Genomic DNA, 23,097 nt, shown 5'->3' with positions numbered 1-23,097 from the left:
CCACTGACTCAGGGATTCCCCTCACCCTGATATTATGCCTTCATCCTCTATTATCTAAATCTTCAATTTGTCTTTGCATGTCTAGCAGATGGGGGCGCTGTACATCATATGTTGTACCTGGTGGATGGCTTCTGAGTGAAGCTGGGCTGTGTGCTCCACGTTGTCAATTCTTGCTGTATGTCCACCTTTAGTTTGGTGATGGCTGCCATCAGTGTGCTCTTTATGTCGGATGCGATCTTCCAGAGATCAAGCAGACTTGGCGGCTGCACCAGGGATGGCAGCAGCATGAAGGGCGGGTCTCCATGATCCAGGGCTCCATCTGAGTCATTCCCAGCCGACCTCGGGGATGAGGCCTGTGACAGCGCGTGGCTTCCCGAGGCCTGGGAGCGGAAGAGCTCAGGTATGTTTTGGCTCTGCTGGGAGCCAGAGGTCTTGGATGTGCGCAATGCTGAGGCAATCCCCTGAGTCTCCCCATGGTACTCGATGCAGGTGGATCCAGATAAGAGCAGATGGTTGTCATTGATGTGCCAGGGCTACTCTACTAAGCGGACATTCAGGTCTGCGGTCAAACCACGCCCCCCCCCCAATGTCTATTTTCTTTGTGCATGTATATAAAGTATCTCACAAAAGTGAGTACACCCCTCACATTTTTGGAAATATTTTATTTTATCTTTTTATGTGACAACACTGAAGAAATGCCACTTTGCTACAATGTAAAGTAGTGAGTGTACAGCTTGTATAACAGTGTAAATTTGCTGTCCCCTCAAAATAACTCAATACACAGCCATTAATGTCTAAACCGCTGGTGACAAAAGTGAGTACAAGTGAATACCAACTGAAAATGTGCAAATTGGGCCCAGTTAGCCATTTTCCCTCCCTGTTATCATGTGACTCGTTAGTGTTACAAGGTCTCAGGTGTGAATGGGGAGCAGGTGTGTTAAATTTGACGTTATCGCTCTCACTCTCTCACACTGGTCACTTGAAGTATAACATGGCACCTCAGGGCAAAGAACTCTCTGAAGATCTGAAAAAAAGAATTGTTGCTCTACATAAAGATGGCCTAGGCTATAAGAAGATTGCCAAGACCATGAAACTGAGCTGCAGCACAGTGGCCAAGACCATACAGCAGTTTAACAGGACAAGTTCCACACAGAACAGGCCTTGCCATGGTGGACCAAAGAAGTGGAGTGCACCTGCTCGGCGTCATATCCAGAGGTTGTCTTTGGGAAATAGACGAATGAGTGATGCCAGCATTGCTGCAAAGGTTTAAGGGGGTGGGGAGTCAGCCTGTCAGTGCTCAGAGCATACGCTGCACACTGTATCAAATTGGTGCTGTCATCCCAGAAGGAAGCCTCTTTTAAAGATGATGCACAAGAAAGCCCACAAACAGTTTGCTGAAGACAATCAGATTAAAGATATGGATTACTGGAACTATGTCCTGTGGTCGGATGAGACCAAGATAAACTTATTTGGTTCAAATGGTGTCAAGCATGTGTGGTGGCAACCAGGTAAGGAATGAAAACTCCCTACAGTCAAGCATTGCGGTGGGAATGTCATGGTCTGGGGCTGCATGAATGCTGCCGGCACTGGGGAGCTACAGTTCATTGAGGGAACCACGAATGCAAATGTACTGTGACATACTGAAGCAGAGCATGATCCCCTCTCTTCGGAGACTGGGCTGCAGGGCAGTATCCCAACATGATAACAGCCTAAACACACTTCCAAGATGACCACTGCCTTGCTAAAGAAGCTGAGGGTAAAGGTGATGGACTGGCCAAGCATGTCTCCAGACCTAAACCCTGTGACGGAATCCGGACACCGCGACTGGGTATCTCCGCCAAGAACCTGCTTCCTAAGCTCTGCAACACGGGATCTGTGAATCTGGCTATAGTTACCCCAAGAACTAGACAGTACAAGTTTTGGAGTGAAACCAGAATCAAACTGTTTATTCAAAACACATGCACACAGAGATATACAATCTGAGAACCCCTCCCCCTTAGCCAATCCACACAAACATACACATCCCATAATAAGCTTACTCGAGGCAGACAGGAACAACAGAACAATGGAATGCAGGTATTCAACAACAACAAACCCCACCCCACTAGCAAGGGTCTATGAAACCCTTCTGCAATATATCTTGATATATTTCCTGAGGGATATTGTCCAGAAATATAATTGTCCCAAGTGAAAGAGCCCTTCAATCTTTCAATACAAACCACACATATAGAACCCAGGATAATTGGGGCAACACCAAATGCTGAGTCCGGTGTGGTTGTACAGCGAATCTGATTTGTGCAGACCCGACTGGGGTTCTTAGTCACCCTGTGCCCCTAATAGACACAGGGTGACTTACACATAAAAGGGGCTGAGGAAGCTGGACAAAGAGTCTCCCAAGCTCCCTAAAGCAATCCGGGTTCCACAAGCCCCCCAGCCAAAGTGACTCACGTCACAAACCCTATTGGGCATCTGTGGGGCATCCTCAATTGGAAGGTGGAGGAGCGCAAGGTCTCTAACATCCACCAGCTCCGTGATGTCATAAACGAGAAGTGAAGGAGGACTCCAGTGGCAACCTGTGAAGCTCTGGCAAACCCAGAGCTTCACAGGTTGCCACTGGAGTCCCAGAGCTCTGCCATGCCCAAGAGGATTAAGGTAGTGCTGGAAAATTATTGTGGCTACACAAAATATTGACACTTTGGGCCCAATTTGGGCATGTTTACTTGGGGTGTACTCACTTTTGTTGCCAGCAGTTTAGACATTAATGGCTGTGTGTTGGGTTATTTTGAGGGGACAGCAAATTTACACTGTTATTCAAGCTGTACACTCACAACTTTACAGTGTAGCAAAGTGTCATTTCTTCACTGTGTGGGGTGTACTCACTTTTGTGAGATACTGTATATTTTTTGAATGTGTGCTATGTTTTTAGAAAAATCAGTGTGACTCCAATGTTCAGTACCCCCCCCCCCGAGGAACGCTGTACAAGTCAAAATGCGTCGGAGCCTAAGGCTCTGTTGTGTTTTTACACTGCAAAGTTTATGCTATGTCATGTTACATGACTGCTTTGGCATCATTCAAAGTCCCCTTCCCTTGGCCCTCATGGCAGATGCCTTTTTACATCAGTATTCATGATTGGTATAGCAACTAGTTAGATGGTTTCAAAAAACTGTGTGACAGGTCACTGATGGCGGTACTGATGGCCTATTTGACAGGTCATTGATGGCGGTGCTGATGGTGGTACTGATAGCCTTTGTGACAGGTCACTGATGGCTGTACTGATGGCCTGTGTAACAGGTCACCGATGGCAGTCCAGATGGGCTGTGTGACAGACCCAGATGAACTGTGTGACAGGTTCTCTTTATTGCCATGGGGTGCACAGTAATATGTGTATTAATTGAAAAAAAAAAGGCAGTCACTCACTGATCCCTGGTCTCCTCCCCACAGGATCGGTGTGTGAGGAGAAGAAGCTGGGATCTTCTACTAACGGCTCCTTTGTTGACAGTTGTGACCGGCTGTGATTACAGATGATCACGTGGTAAACAGCCAATTTCATTGGCTGTGTTCCATGATCGGGGATGGGCTGTGTCCCAGAGACACACGGCATCCCTGATTGCCGCGGGGGGTGCATTAGCAGCGCTTCCTGCTGTACGTCATATGACGCCCAGTCAGGATAATTTAACCAATTTGTGCCCGTCATTTTGCTATATGACGGATGGGAAGTGATAACTTTTTTTATATGTTTTTGATAGAGTGGAGAAGGATTAGAAAACCTGTCAATTTTTATTGTGTTCTTTCCCCATTAGGGAGATTCGCCCTCTGTTTGTCCTGTTTACCATTGTCATTGAACGTGAAAGTAAAAAATAAATCCAACATTTTGGGTTGTTCCCTGAAAAGTAACAGAGGGGAAATTTCCCAAAGGGGACACTGGTTCTGGTGACCTGGGGGTCCCCAAGGAATTCCCTTCATTTGCACGGATTTCCTCTCACTTCCTTATTGGCTATGGGACAGGAAGTGAAGGGAAATCTCCCCAATGTGACACACATGGAAGTTTGCTGTATCCACAATGAAAAAAAAAAAAAACATTTTGACTATAGTTCTACTTTAACCACTTGCCGCCCGCCTTAAAGTGGTTCTATTATCCTGACTGGCCTTCATATGACGTCCAGCAGGATAGAGTGCTAGAGAAGTTTTGCCAAGATCTAGCTTTGTGTGCTTCATCCTCCCGAATCTTCTACTTGTGTACCGACCTCCAGCTACGTTCAAGGACTACGCCTACGCCATTTTGCTCTTCACTGCTTGTATACCGACCTTCGGCTAAAGACTACGACTACTCTTCTGCTTGCTCCCTCACTCCGGCTGATCTCTTGTGTACCAGACCCTGCTTGTTGACCACGGTTGTGCTGCTGCTTCCTGCGACTGGACTCTGATCCTGACCCAGTAATCGTGACCAAGTCTGATTGTGCGGAGCAGTCCCCTATTGGCAATAGGCAACTAGGCCTTTAAAATGGATCCTAGGCCTAGAGTCCCAGAGTCTGTATGTCTTGGGGAGATGTGGACTTGAATCCAAAGTAATATTACTCAGGGACCAAGGGTACCCCCAACATACACCCCACAAAGAGCAATTTTGCCTCACAGGCCAAGACCCATAGTCAGTAGGCAAGAGGCTAGCCTGCAGTCCCCTATAAAAACCTCTGTTCTGAGTGAGTTTGTCACAATATTTTTCAAGATAATTTCCAAAACAAAACTGTTAGCCTCGGTTCACACTAGGGCGACCTGTGAGGCGACCTGGTCGCCTCACAGGACGCCGCAGGTCGCCTCCCATAGGGAAGCTGCGGACCCGTTCTAATAGGAGCGACACAAGTCGCTCCGACCTAGAAAAAGGGTCCGGAGCTTCTTTGGGGCGACCAGGAGGCGACCGCCATAGACTTCAATGTTATGAAGTCCGTGGCGGCCGCTCCGAGGTCGCAGCGCGCTGCTCGCACCGCGATCTCGGAGGTAGCCCCGGGAAGTAGCGTCGCGGTAGTGTGAACCGGCGCTAAATGTAAATTGTTTATTTACTGTAGCTTTAAAAATAGTTTTCTGTTCACTAAATATTATAATGTAATGCTAGTATATATACAGTACAGTATGTGTCAAAGTGCTGTCCTTTTAAAATGAAGGTACATTTTTTAAATGCTGCTCATTTGCAGGATATTTGCCTGTCAAGTCATCTTCTTTAGTTAAGCAGAACTATACATATTTCGGCTCCAGTGATGCGGCATCCCGAGCATTCCACCTGGCCACTGACATCTTTGGGCGACTGGCTACCAGATCTGGATCGCAGGCTGCTTTCAGTGGCCGGGTGGGGATGATGTCACCCCTGCGCATTTGCGGTAGTTCAGTCAGATTCTGATTTGCCAAATTTGTATAGAGAGCTGCATGTGCTCGGCTCACTGTACAAGGGCAGGCAGGCATGTAAGTAAATGTAATTCTGAAGAGACAAAGCATGTTTCATCTACATTAAAATTACAGCCTGTTCGTCCATTTTTAATTTTGCCCTAAAGTTCCACTTTAAAAGGTGCACACGCTAATTCAGGCAATATTCACTTCTGTTTGCTGAACATCTGAGTTTTCGAATCAAAAAATACTTTTCTAAATCACTGTGCCAATGCTTTTTGTGTTCCTAATTCCACCCCACAGTTGGATTATAAATACCCCAAACGCATGACAGGATTGTATGTAGAATTGCCTACACTTTATAAATGGGTAAAAGTGTTTGGTCAGTCTGTAATTTACACTTGTATGTAGTTGATTCTTATGCCTTGCTCCAAGAAGTAAATTGCATACTTTCATCTTTTTGCTGCAACTAAGCATCTTACACAGGAACACAGTGTTATTTTATTTTTTTTTTTCAATTTTTATATCTTTATTAAAGGTACCATATATTGTCACACTTCTCATTTTTCACAGAAATCTATTTAAATCAAACAATATACACAGAAAATATCCTCTCCCTTTCTTCTCAAATAAACATTATAGTTAGAGTTGAGCGGACACCTGGATGTCCGTGTTCGGCGGGTTCGGCCGAACTTTAAAAAAAAGTCTGGGTCCGTGTCCCGGACTTTTGCCGAACTTTTCCCGGACACCGAACCCCATTGAAGTCAATGGGGACCCGAACTTTCAGGCACTAAAATGGCTCTAAAAAACCAATGGAAAAGGCTAGAGTGCTGCAAATGGCAGCAAAACGTAGTTAAGACCATGGCGAGTGCTCTGCAAACAAATGTGGATAGGGAAATAACTTAAAACAACAAAAAAAAAAACACAGAAAAATAAAACAATGTTCTTCATCTCTGAAGGACGAGGCCCATATGGAGTAGGAGGGAGGCTGAGGTGGTGGTGGATGTGGCGGTGTCATAGGCGTGCGCACAGGGTGTGCCGGGTGTACCTGGGCACACCCTAATCACCTAGGGCACATAGCATTATCGCTCTGTTTGCCAGTGAGGAGATGGGAAAGATCTCCCTCGGACCTGCTCTGCTCTATTTCTCTTTGCCAGCAGGGAGAGTAATGTATCGGGGCCATGTACATGTAGGCAAACACATGCATGTGTATTTAAACTTTGGGGTGCACACCCTAATGAAATAGGCTGCGCACACCTATGGGCGGTGTAGGTGGAAGCGGCGGTGGAGGAGGACCAGGGCCGGATTAAGAGCATCATGGGCTTGGTGCTGAGGATTTTGAAGGGCCTTAAGGGCCGTGCCTTGGCATGCACCCAGAGGAGGAAGGGTGCAGCCATGCATGCCTAATTCAACATGGGATGCTGTCTCTGAAGCCCATAAACACATCCATGCATCGGCAACTGTCCCTCCTTGTCCGGCCTTCATGCTGTGTGGGGAGGTTCTGAGGGAGCTGCCTGGGGAAGCGAGCATAGAAGCCAGACTTCTGTGTTTACAAGTGACAGAAGAGCGGTAACAGTGAATATGGCCAACCCGGGGCCTATATAAAGGTAGGGGCCTGGAGCTGCAGCTCCAATAACCCCTACGTTAATCTGGCCCTGAGGAGGATGAGGTAGCCAACACTGCTTCTTTTCAGAAATTTTAAATGAGGGTACACCCCAAAAGAGTGAGAAAGAGCAAAAATAGAACAATGGCTGGGTAAGGTCGGTATCCATCGCTATTCTGTCAAAGGTACGGAAAAGTCCCGTGGGATCCATGCCTGGTTAATTTTAATGAACGTGAGCTTGTCCACATTGTCTCTGGACAGGCGGCTGCGCTTGTCTGTGATAAAGCCCCCAGCCGTGCTAAATACCCGTTCAGATAATACACTGGCTGCAGGGCACGCCAGCACCTCCAAGGCGTAAAGGGCAAGCTCAGGCCATGTGCCCAACTTGGAGACCCAGAAGTTGAAGGGGGCAGACCCATCATTCAGTACGTCTAGGCGTGTGCACACATACTGCTCCACCATGTTGGTGAAATGCTGCCTCCTGCTAAGACGTTCCATATGAGCTGCTGGTGCTGCTGTTTGTTGTGGCGTGCTGACAAAGCTTTTCCACATTTCGGCCATGCTAACCCTGCCTTCTGAGGTGCTGGCGGTGCCCTGGTTGCGTTGGCGACCTCTTCCTCCTCCTCCTCCTCTGTCTTGTGCTTCCACTGTGGCCCCGCTGTCAGTTGGGAATGCCAGCAGCATCGCGTCTACCAGCGTGCGCTTGTACTCGCGCATCTTGCGATCGCGCTCCAGTGAGTGAATTAAGTACGGTACGTTGTCCTTGTAACGGGGATCCAGTAGCGTGGCCACCCAGTAATCAGCACAAGTTAGAATGTGGGCAACTCGGCGGTCGTTGTGGAGACACTGCAGCATGTAATCGCTCATGTGTGCCAGGCTGCCCAGAGGCAACGAAAGGCTGTCCTCTGTGGGAGGTGTATCGTCTGTGTCCTCTGTATCCCCCCAGCCACGCACCAGTGATGGCCATGAGCTGGTCTGGGTGCCACCCTGCTGTGAACATGGTTCCATCTCCTCCTCCAGCTCCTCCTCCTCATCCTCCTCATCCTCCAGAACTGTGCCCCTGCTGGACAATTGTGTCCCTGGCGTTTGTGTGTGCAGGTGGTGAAGTGTTGCTGTTCTGCAGAGCGACTCACACGTGCTTGCTGCAGCTGAAACTCCACTATGGCCTGCTGCTGCTCGCACAGTCTTTCCAGCATGTGCAAGGTGGAGTTCCACCTTGTGGGCACGTCACATATGAGGCGGTGAGCGGGAAGGCCGAAGTTACGCTGCAGCGCTGACAGGCGAGCAGCAGCAGGGTGAGAACGCCGAAAGTGCGCACAGACGGCCCGCACTCTCTGCAGCAGCTCTGACATATCGGGGTAGTTTTTAAGGAACCTCTGCACCACCAAATTCAGCACATGCGCCAGGCAAGGGATGTGCGTCAAACCGGCTAGGCCCAGAGCTGCTATGAGATTTCGCCCGTTATCGCACACCACCAGGCCGGGCTTGAGGCTCGCTGGCAGCAACCACTCATTTGTCTGTTGTTCCATGCTCCTCCACAACTCCTGCGCGGTGTGTGGTTTTTCCCCCAAACAGGCAAGTTTTAAAACCCCGTGCTGAAGTTGGTGGTGAAGGTGTTACGCTGCCCGGATGAGGAGGTGGCAGAGGATGAGGAAGCGGAGTAGGAGGAGTTAGAAACAGGAGGCAAACTGAAGCGCCCTGCAATCCTCGGTGGTGGAAGGACATGCGCCAAATTGCTATCCGCCTCAGGCCCATCCGCCACTGCATTTACCCAGTGTGCCGTTAGGGAGATATAACGCCCCTGACCGTGCTTACTGGTCCATGTATCGGTAGTTAGGTGGGCCTTGCCACAGATGGCGTTGCGCAGTGCACACCTGATTTTTTCCCCCACTTGGTTGTGCAGGGAAGGGATGGCTTGCCTGGAAAAGTAGTGGTGGCTGGGCACGACGTACTGTGGGACAGCCACCGACATAAGGTTTTTAAAACTGTGCGTCTCCACCAGACAGAATGACAGCATTTCAAAGGCCAAGTATTTTGAAATGCTGGCATTCAGGGCCAGGGATCGCGGGTGGGTAGGGGTGTACTTCCTCTTCCTCTCAAGTGTTTGGGAGATGGAAAGCTGAACGCTTCCACGGGACATTGTGGAGATGGTTGGTGACCCAGGTGGTGGTGTTGCTGACAGATCGTCTGTTTGCGGGGTGGCAGGTGCCGGTATCACTACAGATGTGGCTGGAGCGGCCGAGACTGCAGCAGAAGAGGAAGCAGGATGAGCCAGAGACGTTTCTTGGTTTTGAAGGTGTCTACTACACTGCAGCTCGTGCTTTGCACTTAGATGCCTGATCATGCAGGTTGTGCTCAGGTTGAGAAGGTTTATGCCTCGCTTCAAGCTCTGATTGCACAGGGTGCAAACCACTTGTGTCCTGTCATCAGCACATTTTCTAAAGAACTTCCACGCTAGAGAACTCCTTTGAGCTGGCTTCGGTGCGCTCGTTCCCTTGCTGCGTTATGCAGTAGCAGGCGTAGTGTCTAGGGCACGGCCGCTCCGCTTCTGCACCCTGCTCCCTCTTCTGCTGTGCTGGTAGCTCTGTGCGACCACCGCCTCTTCCTCCAAACTACTCAGGTCACCTGCATGACCTTCATTCCATGTGGGGTCGAAGACCTCATCGTCCTCCACATCATCTTCCACCCAGTCTTCACCCCTGCCCTCCATGTCGGTCTCCACAATTCTGAACGCCGCAGCAGTTGGCACCTGCGTTTCGTCATCATCGGAGACGTGCTGCGATGGTCCTTGCATGTACTCATCTTGAGAAATAAGTGGTTGGGCATCGCTGCACTCAATCTCTTCCACTTCTGGAGCAGGGCTAGGTGGATGGCCCTGGGAAACCCTGCTGACAGAGTCCTCAAAAAGAAGAAGAGACTGCTGTATGGCTTGGGGCTCAGACTGCTTGCCTGATTTCCAAGGGGGTGAGGTGAAAGACGGTTGGACATTGGCTGCAGGTGCCAACTCTGACCTTTCTGCAGTAGACTGGGTGGGAGACAATGTGAAGGAACTGGAGGCACTGTCAGCTACCCAATCTACTATCGCCTGTACTTCTTCTGGCCTCATCACGTCTAGAGGCGCATTATGCCCTACCAAATACTGCTGCAGGTTCTGTCGCCTACTCACACTTGAGGAAGGTGTTTCACTTGTGCGTGTAGCTGGCACAGATCGACCACGTCCTCTCCTTGCAACAGGAGCTCTACCAGCAGCACCACGACCCAGGCCACGGCCCCTATTTGACGGTCTCCTCATATTTCTGTAATTTATGATCTTGCCCTAGAAAGGTGTTTATTGAATAGCGGAACAAAACAACAACAGTATCGCACGGGTGTATCTCACAGTCAAATATGCAAACTATGCCGCAATTTAATGTTTTTTACCCCAAAAGGGTGTACATTGAATAGCGGAATAGGAAAAAGGATAAAAAAACGGTGTATCTCACACGTACAAACACAGACTAGGCCCCGATTAAAATTTTTTGTACCCTAAAGGGAGAATGAGGAAGAGGAGTAGGAGGAGTTGTGAACAGGAGGCAAACTGAAGAGCCCTGCAATCCTTGGCGGTGGAAGGAGATGCGCCAAACAAATTTAAAAGGTGTATCTCACACGTACCGATACAGACTATGCCGTAATTTAATTTTCTTACACTCCAAAAGGGTGTATATTGAATAGCGGAATAGGAAAAATGTTATAATACGGTGTATCTCACACGTACAAACACAAACTAGGCCCAATTACAATTTTTTGTACCCTAAAGGCAGGATGAGGAAGAGGAGTAGGAGGAGTTGGGAACAGGAGGCAAACTGAAGCGCCCTGCAATCCTCGGCGGTAGAAGGAGATGCGCCAAACAAATTTAAAAAGGTGTATCTCACATGTACCGATACAGACTATCCCGCAATTTAATTTTTTACACTCAAACAGGGTGTATATTAAATAGCGGAATAGGACAAATTTTACAAAACGGTGTATCTCACACGTACAAACACAATCTAGGCCCTGATTACAATTTTTTGTACCCTAAAGGCAGGATGAGGAGTAGGAGGAGTTCGGAACAGGCAGGAGGCAGACTGAAGCACCCTCAAATCCTCGGCAGTATGAGATGCGCCCCAAAAATTGGAAAGGTGTATCTCACACGTACCGACACAGACTATCCCGCAATTTAATTGTTTATACCCAAAGGTTTTGATTAAATAGCGGAATAGAAAATATGATCAAAAAAAGTGTATGTATCTCACACGTACACAACCAGACTAGGCCCCAATTACTATTGTTTGTACCCCTAAAGGCAGGATGAGGAGTAGGAGGAGTTTGGAACAGGCAGCACCCTCAAATCTTCAGAAGTATGAGATGGACCCCAAAAACTTGGAAAGGTGTATCTCACACCTACCAACACAGACTATCCCGCAATTTAATTGATACCCAAAGGTTTTTATTGAATAGCGGAATAGAAAATATGATCAAAAAAAAGTGTATGTATCTCACACGTACAGAACCACACTAGGCCCCAATTACTATTGTTTGTACCCCTAAAGGCAGGATGAGGAGTAGGAGGAGTTTGGGACAGGCAGCACCCTCAAATCTTCAGAAGTATGAGATGAACCCCAAAAACTTGGAAAGGTGTATCTCACACGTACCAACACAGACTATCCCGCAATTTAATTGTTTATACCCAAAGGTTTTTATTGAATAGCGGAATAGAAAATATGATCAAAAAAAGTGTATGTATCTCACACGTACACAACCAGACTAGGCCCCAATTACTATTGTTTGTACCCCTAAAGGAAGGATAAGGAGTAGGAGGAGTTTGGAACAGGCAGCACCCTCAAATCTTCAGAAGTATGATATGAACCCCAAAAACTTGGAAAGGTGTATCTCCCACCTACCAACACAGACTATACCGCAATTTAATTGATACCCAAAGGTTTTTATTGAATAGCGGAATAGAAAATATGATCAAAAAAAGTGTATGTATCTCACACGTACAGAACCACACTAGGCCCCAATTACTATTGTTTGTACCCCTAAAGGCAGGATGAGGAGTAGGAGGAGTTTGGAACAGGCAGCACCCTCAAATCTTCAGAAGTATGAGATGAACCCCAAAAATTTGGAAAGGTGTATCTCACACGTACCAGCACAGACTATCCCGCAATTTAATTGTTTATACCCAAAGGTTTTTATTGAATAGCGGAATAGAAAATGTGATCAAAAAAAGTGTATGTATCTCACACGTACACAACCAGACTAGGCCCCAATTACTATTGTTTGTACCCCTAAAGGCAGGATGAGGAGTAGGAGGAGTTTGGAACAGGCAGAACCCTCAAATCTTCAGAAGTATGAGATGAACCCCAAAAACTTGGAAAGGTGTATCTCACACCTACCAACACAGACTATCCCGCAATTTAATTGATACCCAAAGGTTTTTATTGAATAGCGGAATAGAAAATAGGATCAAAAAAAGTGTATGTATCTCACACGTACAGAACCACACTAGGCCCCAATTACTATTGTTTGTACCCCTAAAGGCAGGATGAGGAGTAGGAGGAGTTTGGAACAGGCAGCACCCTCATATCTTCAGAAGTATGAGATTAACCCCAAAAACTTGGAAAGGTGTATCTCACACGTACCAACACAGACTATCCCGCAATTTAATTGTTTATACCCAAAGGTTTTTATTGAATAGCGGAATAGAAAATATGATCAAAAAAAGTGTATGTATCTCACACGTACACAACCAGACTAGGCCCCAATTACTATTGTTTGTACCCCTAAAGGCAGGATGAGGAGTAGGAGGAGTTTGGAACAGGCAGAACCCTCAAATCTTCAGAAGTATGAGATGAACCCCAAAAACTTGGAAAGGTGTATCTCACACCTACCAACAAAGACTATCCCGCAATTTAATTGATACCCAAAGGTTTTTATTGAATAGCGGAATAGAAAATATGATCAAAAAAGTGTATGTATCTCACACGTACAGAACCACACTAGGCCCCAATTACTATTGTTTGTACCCCTAAAGGCAGGATGAGGAGTAGGAGGAGTTTGGAACAGGCAGCACCCTCAAATCTTCAGAAGTATGAGATGAACCCCAAAAACTTGGAAAGGTGTATCTCACACCTACCAACACAGACTATCCCGCAATTTAATTGATACCCAAAGTTTTTTATTGAATAGCGGAATAGAAAATATGATCAAAAAAAGTGTATGTATCTCACACGTACAGAACCACACTAGGCCCCAATTACTATTGTTTGTACCCCTAAAGGCAGGATGAGGAGTAGGAGGAGTTTGGAACAGGCAGCACCCTCAAATCTTCAGAAGTATGAGATGAACCCCAAAAACTTGGAAAGGTGTATCTCACACGTACCAACACAGACTATCCCGCAATTTAATTGTTTATACCCAAAGGTTTTTATTGAATAGCGGAATAGAAAATATGATCAAAAAAAGTGTATGTATCTCACACGAACACAACCAGACTAGGCCCCAATTACTATTGTTTGTACCCCTAAAGGCAGGATGAGAAGTAGGACGAGTTTGGAACAGGCAGCACCCTCAAATCTTCAGAAGTATGAGATGAACCCCAAAAACTTGGAAAGGTGTATCTCACACGTACCGACACAGACTATCCCGCAATTTAATTGATACCCAAAGGTTTTTATTGAATAGCGGAATAGAAAATATGATCAAAAAAAGTGTATGTATCTCACACGTACACAACCAGACTATGCCCCAATTACTATTGTTTGTACCCCTAAAGGCAGGATGAGGAGTAGGAGGAGTTTGGAACAGGCAGCACCCTCAAATCTTCAGAAGTATGAGATGAACCCCAAAAACTTGGAAAGGTGTATCTCACACCTACCAACACAGACTATCCCGCAATTTAATTGATACCCAAGGGTTTTTATTGAATAGCGGAATAGAAAATATGATCAAAAAAAGTGTATGTATCTCACACGTACACAACCACACTAGGCCCCAATTACTATTGTTTGTACCCCTAAAAGGCAGGATGAAGAGTAGGAGGAGTTTGGAACAAGCAGCACCCTCAAATCTTCAGAAGTATGAGATGAACCCCAAAAACTTGGAAAGGTGTATCTCACACCTACCAACACAGACTATCCCGCAATTTAATTGATACCCAAAGGTTTTTATTGAATAGTGGAAAAGAAAATATAATATAAGATTGGTGTGATTTATCAATAGCACATGATGTGAACAGCAGTGTCTTATATCATTCAGCTCTGCTGCAGGCCACAATTTAATTTTTTTTAACCCAAGGCTGTATATTGAATAGTGGAATAGAAAAAAGTGTATGATTTTTGAAACCACTCAATAATAGCACATGTGAACTGAACACTGAACACAGCAGTGTATGATCAGAGTCAGCACAGCACAGCTGAAGGACAAATGCTGCACACAGTGACTGATAGAAAAATACTTTTCTCCCTCCTCCTCAGTGGGCAAAAAAGATTGTGTTCACTGCACCCCACACACAGCAAAATCGATGTGGACCACTGACACCTGCCTATCTCCAGCCTCTCCCTAAAAGGATTGATAAGATTGGTCACTGCAAACCCCCCCACACAGCAATATCGATTGTAGAACACACTGTCTGACTCTAAAAATCAGCAGCCTCTCTCCCTAAAAGGATTGATAAGATCGTAGATTGGTCACTGCAAACCCCACCCCACACAGCAAAATCGATCGTAGAAAACTGACCCTAAAAATCAGCAGCCTCGCCCTAAAATGCCTACAACTCGCCCTGCCTAACACACTCCGACCTGTCCCTTAATTCTATGTGGACACAAATGAGTTTTGCCTGCCTGTCTGTCCCTAATCAGCAGCCAGCATGTATAATGTGTGCTCTGTCCCTGAACTACACAGCAGAATGACGCCGCAGCGGCGCTGGCTCGAACTTATAAAGACTTGGTCACATGCTTCAGATGGCCAATCACAGCTACTAATACATTTGTAGGCATGGCTGGGATGGCTTAAGGCACACCAGTTAAACGCTTGTTGATTGGCTGTTGAAAGCCCGCCATGAAAAGCGCGCCAATGCATACAAAACCCGGAAATAAAACGACCGAACACGGATTTTTACCCGAATATACAGTAAAGTTTTTCGGGTCCGTGTTCGGGTAACAAAAATCCAATTATTCGGTACGAACACGAATAATACAGTCTGTGTTCGCTCAACCCTAATTATAGTATAATTTCTGTTTCCCAGTCCGGGGATAATGAATACCTTTCACCTTCACCCACATTTTCCATTTACCTCCTATAAACTCACAAAACAAACAAACAAACAAACAAACAAACAAAACAAAACACACAGAAGAAGAAAAAAAAACCCACCCCAATGGCACTGTCTATCCATTTAAAGCTCTTATGCCATAAGATTCTTTCCCTTTTCTGAGAGAATAAACATGTTCCATCCTTCCCAGGTTTGATTATATCTCTCTCTACACTGCCTTGCTGTTAGTATCAGATCCTCCATCTTATTTATTTCTTCTACCTTATTTATCCAGTCTTTCACTGTTGGTGTTGTTTCTCTTTTCCATCCCCTCGGGATACATGCTCTTGCTGCATTTAATAGGTGGTTTACTATCGATCTCCTATATTTCCCAGTTGAGCTTTCTGTTAACTGTAGGAGGAAAATTCTGGGTCTACTAGAATCTCTACCTCTGTAAATTTCTGTATCATTTTTTTAACCTCTTCCCAGTAAAACGTTATCTTTGGCACGTCCAGAATATATGCATTATTGTGCCCTGTTCCTCTTTGCAACGCCAACAACGATCTGAGACTGTAGGATAGATCCTATGTAATTTATCTGGGGTATAATACCACCTTGTCAGTATTTTCTTGAATTTTAGTGCACATTGAAGAGTTGAAAGCTCGTTCTATTATCCGTTGGCGTTGTTCGGAGGAAAAAGTGCACATAATTTCCTTCTCCCATTTATCAAAATCCAATATTTTAAATTGTTCCTGGGGTACTACCAACAGATTATAGGTTTTTGACAGGGCATGAGCTATCGCACCCGAGTCTAAACAGTATTTTTCGAAAGGGGTCAGTTGTCTTCCATATTCTGAAGGATTAGCTACAGATTTCAAAGAATGATGTAACTGCAAATGGGAGCCCAAAAATATCCCCCTGTCCGTCAGTTTCTCTATCGTGGGCCACCTATTTTCCCTCAAAAAATGTGATGCCTGAAACCTCCCATCTTCTCTCATACGTCCAAAAGGGCGTTTCTCAAGACCCGCTGGAAACAGGGGATTCCCCAAAATAGGGAATAAGGGAGATCTATTCATTTGACCCAGGACATTTGACCCAGGATCTGAGGACCAACCTGTGAAATTATTTTTAAGGTGTTACCAATAGTTGGGTGTGTCCTCATATCCATTGGCAATGAATCAAAACACCAGGTCGCTCTGTTTAGGGGTATCTCTGTTTGTGACTGTTCCAGCTGTACACCAGTCTAATTGTCTACAGAGATGGGAGGCTTGATAATATTTATATACATCTGGTAATGCCACTCCTCCAAATTGTTTTAGTAAGGTTAATAACTTGCGTGATAGTCTAGGTTTATTTTTTACCCATACAAATTTAGTAAATAATGTATGCGTTTGTCTAAAATATTTGACTGGAATCTTGATTGGTAATGTTTGGAACAAATACAAGAATTTCGGCAGTATGGTCCTCTTTAGTAAGTTATATCTACCAAACCAGGAATGTTTCCAATAGTGATTTTATCATATTGAAAAGGGGAGGAAAATTTTTTTCATACACTTGTTTCATATCAGAAGATATAAAGGTGCCCAAATATTTTATTGCTTTCTTTTCCCATCTAAACTTGAAATTTTGTTTCAATCTTAGCAAGGTAGAGGAGGGAATCCTAATTCCCATTGCTTCCGACTTATCAAAATTTGTTTTCATATTAGATAATAGTTCATACTCTTTCAACAAATTCGGAAGTGATATCTCAGGTTTGGTAAGCGAGAAAAGCAAGTCATCCGCATATGCAGAGACTTTATATTGCCTATTATCGCTCTCCATGCCTGTGATATCTGGGTTCTGTCTAATCCTGCAAAGGAAAGGCTTTAGTGACAATATGAACAGGAGAGGGGACAGGGGGCATCCCTGTCTCATCCCATTTTTAATAGGGAAGGGGTCCGACAGCACTCCGTTAACTTTAGTTTGGGACCAAGGTGTAGAGTTTCATCCATTTCATCATGCTCTTTCCTAATCCAATATGTTAAGGGTGGAAAACATGAATTCCCAGTTTATGCGATCGAACGCTTTTTCTGCATCCATTCCTAAAAGTACCCAGGATTTCTGGGTATAGTTTACCCTATGGATTAGATTCAATATTTTCGTAGTATTATCTTTCGCCTCTCTCTGTGGGACAAATCCCACTCGATCCAAATGTATCAGAGTATTTATTTGTTGTGTCAGTCTATTCGCTATGATTTTTGTAAATAACTTCAGGTCCACATTCAACAATGAAATGGGTCTGAAGTTACCACTCAGTGTTAGATCCTTCCTTTCTTTAGGAATAACTGATGTCTGTGCCCCTAAAGTATCTCTTCAGAAATGTGATTCTTTCCCTACCTCATTGAACAATTTTGTCAGGCGAGGCCCCAGGACCGGTAAAAAGGTTCTATAACACTGCAACGTTAGACCATCAGGTCCTGGGGCTTTGCCCAACTTCATTGATGCGATAGCCTGTTGGCCTTCCGTTAAAGTTATTTTAGAATCCATTTCCTCTCTCAATTCTCTAGTCAGTGTTGGTATATTTGACTTCGAGATGTATTCATCAATCTTTGATTTATCTACCTTACCCTCTGGTAAATTATATAAGGCTAGAGTAGAAATCTCCGAAAGTCTGTGCGATTTGTTTAGGGAGCTTTACTTTATTTCCCTTAGGAGACATAATCTGAGGAATATATCTAGTTCTTTCCATTTCCTTAACTGCTCTAGCCAGCATTTTCCCACATTTGTTACCTGATTCGTAGCCTGCCTTGCGGCTCCTTTGTAGAGCCGCTTTGGCTCTGTATTGCATCAAATCAGTAATTTGTTTACGTGTGGCGTTTGCTTTTTTCTCCAAATCTATGGATGGTACCTGCTTGTGATCTTTCTCTATCTCATATAAGGTAGCAAGTAGGGATTCAAGTTGTTTTTCCCTCTCTCTTTTTATTCTAGATCCATGTTTGATTAATATCCCTCTAATTAAATTGGTACTTATCACATTTCTGGACTATTTTTCCTTATTTGGGGAGCGACCAATGATTTTCCGCTAGAGGTGTCCATCTCTGGCATCAGGGGGATGTTCAAGTCTCCTCCCAACAAAAGTTGTCCCTCCACAAAATCGGTCAAGATCTGAGTTAGGAAAACATTCTGTTGGGAGTTGGGCACATTAATAGAACCCAGTGTTACTTTAGTCCCCTCTATTGTCCCTTTCACCCAACACATATCTCCCCTCCTTATCAAGGAGAATCTCTTTATGCTCCCAAGCAAGTTTATTTAAAATAAAGATCGATGTTCCTTTTGATTTCAAAGTTCTATTAACTGAATGGTAGCCTATGGAGTAATATATATTTCTTAGGATTGGGACCTTATTCTCTCAGAAGTGCGTTTCTTGGATAAATGCTATATCAGCTTGTAAACGTCTTAATTCATTAAAAAGCATATATCTTTTTTCCGGTATATTAATTCCTCTTCCATTGAGTGAAATAATTTTTACAGTAGCCATTGGAAAAAAAAAACCTCTAAAGAGAAGAGGTCTTTATAGTACTAGAACTACACACGGTATATAGCACGCCTCCTACCCCCCTTGTGCGTGCAAGCCTACTGGGAGTATAGCCCAGGTACACTCCCAGGGTGAGGTTCCCACTCCTCCCTCTCCAGCCCTTCTGAACCATTTATTTTCATCACCATCTTTAACTTATTGACAAAAAGTTCCTTCTGGACAAATTCTATATTCCTAAAATATATAGTAACTATATCCACACTTTCCCCCCAAAAACACGGTGTTATTCAAACATTATTAGTTATACCTTTGTTAATAACACTCCCACCAATACATCACAGTTCTGATCCATAATGAGAGTTTTTTAAAGCAATGTTTAATTTTACGGGAATTATAATTGATATTATATTAGCTTTTGTAGCTTTCATATATATTAAGTGTGAAATTCAGTTCATGTTACTTTGGTACATCTGATATCTGACATTATGCTTTTTTTTAAACATTGTACCAGGACATAACATTTGCTTTTTATTATTTTTCTCCTAGGTGCATTTCTTATTCCATACACTCTATTTCTTATTATTGCTGGGATGCCATTGTTCTATATGGAATTAGCTCTTGGACAATACAACAGAGAAGGTGCAGCCACTGTCTGGAAGATTTGTCCCTGTTTCAAAGGCAAGCATTTTAGTACTTCATACTAAAAAAGTGTATTTGTGTATACGTGTGTAGCAGGTTTTCAAGGCCTGCGGCCCAATGTGGGTCTGCCATCGGTACCGGTTACCCCTCCAGCCCTTGTGAGCTGCGGCCCTGGGTGTGTGTGTTTTATTGTATTTAAGGGGATGGGAGAAGGGAATGAGTGGGATACTACTTTAGGCTCAACTAGATACAATTGTGGGACTCTCAAAAATGCCTATTATGTCTTGATGCCAGCCGATGCTAGCCAACGCTTCCTGATGCTTGAACACTGTGTAATTACTGAAACTGTGCTGGATCCTCGACTTTAGTCCAGTAGATCCAGGACTGTAGAACTGCTTGACTTGTAACACTACAATAGCACTGCACTGGCTGAGAAACTCCTTGTAAGTTCCTGTACTGCTGCAACTCTCAACTGGCACACTTCACACTGTGCACTATCACTTCAGTGCCCAAACCACAGGCGCCCCCTTTACACTTTAAGCTCTTCAGGGTCCACTGACTATGTGCCCCCTCTGTCACTTCAGGGTCCTCAACCTAGGTACCCCCTTTCACCACTAGCTGGCACTGGATCCCCAAACCTCTTCCGGAGTGGTCCCCTCTAACTTCAGGCAGACCCCCAGGGACAATCCTCAGTACTCACAACCTGTGTAGGCTTTCCTGGGACTGGCCCCTCTAACTCTCTGCAGGTTCTTGGCACACCGGATCCCCTCAGCTTAGCTCAGCACTCTCTGGATCTTCAGGCAGCACCCCGAGATCCTCCTCCTCAGACAGGAGGGGAGACACCTGTTCTCTCCCTCCTGGGACTCTGCTCCCGCCAAAGACATTGTGTCATGTGCCACCCCCAAACTTATACCCACTCCCAGAATCCTTTTCAGCACAATCTGCCTTCTGGGGTAGTTACAAGCCTGGATGTGTCCCCTGATTGGGTTTCCTCCACCGCCCTATAAGAAGCCTCTCACAGGAGCAAGTGGGGAGACTCCCCCTTCAGCAGGCACACCTGGAAACCATGACACCCTGACGAATAAATCACAGCCCTGCTGTTAGGCAGACAAGGCCCACTTTACCTTTACCTAGCACCAACCTGTAGGGTGCTACACTTGTAAATATATATATATAAAATATACTGTATAATGTGTGTGTGTGTGTGTGTGTATATATATATATATAGTATGTATACACTATATTGTCAAAAGTATTGGGACACCTGCCTTTACACACACATGAACTTTCATGTCATCCCATTCTTAGTCCGTAGGGTTCATTATTGAGTTGGCCCACTCTTTGCAGCTATAACAGCTTTAACTCTTCTAGGAAGTCTGTCCACAATGTTTAGGAGTGTGTCTATGGGAATGTATAGCAATTCTTCCAGAAGTGCATTTGTGAGGTCAGGCACTGATGTTGGACGAGAAGGCCTGGCTCACAGTCTCCGCTCTAATTCATCCCAAAGGTGTTCTATCCTGTTGAGGTCAGAACCTTGTGCAGGCCAGTCAAGTTTCTCCACCCCAAACTCACTCATCCATGTCTTTATGGACCTTGCTTTGTGCAGTTATCCAAATCATTTGGTGGAGGGGGGATTATGGTGTGGGGTTGCTTTTCAGGGGTTGCACTTGGCCCCTCAGTTCCTCTTAGAACTCTTAAGGCGTCAGCATACCAAGACATTTTGGACAATTTCATGCTCCCAACTATGTGGGAACAGTTTGGGGATGGCCTGTTCCTGTTCCAACATGACTGTGCACCAGTGCACAAAGCAAGGTCTATAAAGACATGGATGAGTGAGTTTGAGTGCTAGTAATTTATTCACATTAGGTTTTTCCTGGTCTTTTTTTGAACAGAGATTTTTGTCAGCTACAAGGGTACATTTAATGCATTGTTATTAAATTACTGTCTTGTTCCTCCTTAAATCGTACAATGTGAAGAGAAGAAAGAATTTACATACAGTTGCCTTCTCCCTGTCAATTGTGGGACCTATATGTTCTGTATTATTTTATTAATAATATATTTGAAAAGTTTGTTTTTTTTTTCTTTCTTCAGTAATATGTTTCTCATAATCTATTTTATCTGCCCTGGCAGCACTATTGCATTTTATATTGCATTCTTATAGTTTTGGAATGCCGATGGTGACCCATCCGGTCTAATATTTTTAAAAGGGTAGTTTTTGTCTCATTTTTATGCATTTTTGTCTTAGTATTTAGCCACTCACGTTTTACTTTTGTTCTTTCATACTTTATATTTATATTTTATGTAAACTTTGTGACATATTTGTCAATTACCAAAATACTAATTTATAAAAAAAAATGCTAGGCTATATTGTAGTGCTGTACTGCTGTACTGCTTGGTACTCAGGTATTCTGCTCCAAAATAGAGGTTGGTTGTGCAAATTTTATCACATAACATTATTAGTTATAGCAGAATGGCATTTAATTTAATTAATTATAGCAATAAAAGAAGAAGAACTGCGGGACTTTAAATGAGTTAGCAGCCAGACATATGTGTTTCCAAATGAGTATCATGCAAATAAAAAGGAGGGGGACCCGTAAAGAGCTGACATAATATCAATTGTACAAATTTATTAAACCGTATTTATTAATCACATATACAATTATTGCAAATAAGGATAAATACACTTATTTCATATACAATAAAATCTGTAAAAATAGTAGGTTACATATGACATCAATTTTTCTATAGATACATGGTCTGGAAACATAAAAACACTTGAATATATAGAGTAAATGTAGGCTCTACGCGTTTCGTGAACCTCCGTCCACTCATCAGGAGCTTAGAGAAAAACAGGGTATCTAAAAATAAATAAAGGATCTCAATTATACCAAAGTAATATTAAAGAAAAAAAGGAAAAGGGGAAAAAAAAAGGGGATAAAATTGATAATCAATGGAATGGGCACTACCTGAGATAGTGTCACGTATCCAGAAATATTCCAATTAGGGAGAAAGGAAACGAAGGCTGATCTGAGAAATGCCTGATCCGGGGCTGAGGCATAGACATCATACAGCACATGGGGGGAAAAAGCAGCAAAGAAGTGGAGAACCGGTAGGTGGTTGATGATATGGCAGATATACTGGGATCAATAGGATCTAAAAATATATATTACTTATTTTATTTTATATTCCTTTCAAAGTAAGGAAACTAATTAATTTAAAACCACCACCAGATCTATTGAAGAATAAATAAGAACCAGAGAATCTAAAGAATTGCCAAGAAATGTGAACATCCAAATTATGGAGGGTGCAGAGAGAATGGTGAAACCGCATTGAGTGTCTCCGAATGGGTAGACAGATGAAAAAGGAATAGTGATAAGAAGAGTGACATAACCCATGAAGAGGAGTGGAATGGAAGAGAAAGTGAGGAGGCAGTGAATTAAAGGAACCAAAGTGGTATACATATCCATCCCATAGTGAAAGGGATTGACAAAGTGGTGCATAAAGTAAATATAGAGTGTATTGAAAAGTGACAAGAGGATACATACCACAATTCCCACCTCCACAGTATAAAGAATATCAAAAAAGATCTGATAGCAAAATGAGCTGAAATAGTAACCAGGCTGCATATCCCGATGGGCAGAGATGAGTCCATGTGTTTTGCGTGCGTTTCTAGTGCGGTTACTTTGCGGTACAACC

The 23,097-nt window shown here is 44.2% G+C and overlaps 1 protein-coding gene across 1 annotated transcript in view; it reads left to right on the top strand.

The window, feature by feature from the left end:
- SLC6A2 (solute carrier family 6 member 2) overlaps positions 1 to 23,097 on the top strand; it is a 670,903-nt gene that overhangs the window by 83,345 nt on the left and 564,461 nt on the right. Inside the window, exon 2 of the mRNA XM_082270398.1 lies at positions 19,309 to 19,440. Within this exon, the coding sequence (XP_082126524.1) occupies positions 19,309 to 19,440 (132 nt within the window). The remainder of the gene's footprint in view (positions 1 to 19,308; positions 19,441 to 23,097) is intronic.

Source organism: Pelophylax lessonae, assembly GCF_965119305.1.
Source record: "Pelophylax lessonae genome assembly, chromosome: 10".
NCBI lineage: Eukaryota > Metazoa > Chordata > Amphibia > Anura > Ranidae > Pelophylax > Pelophylax lessonae.
This window is presented reverse-complemented; position numbering and strand designations above follow the sequence as displayed.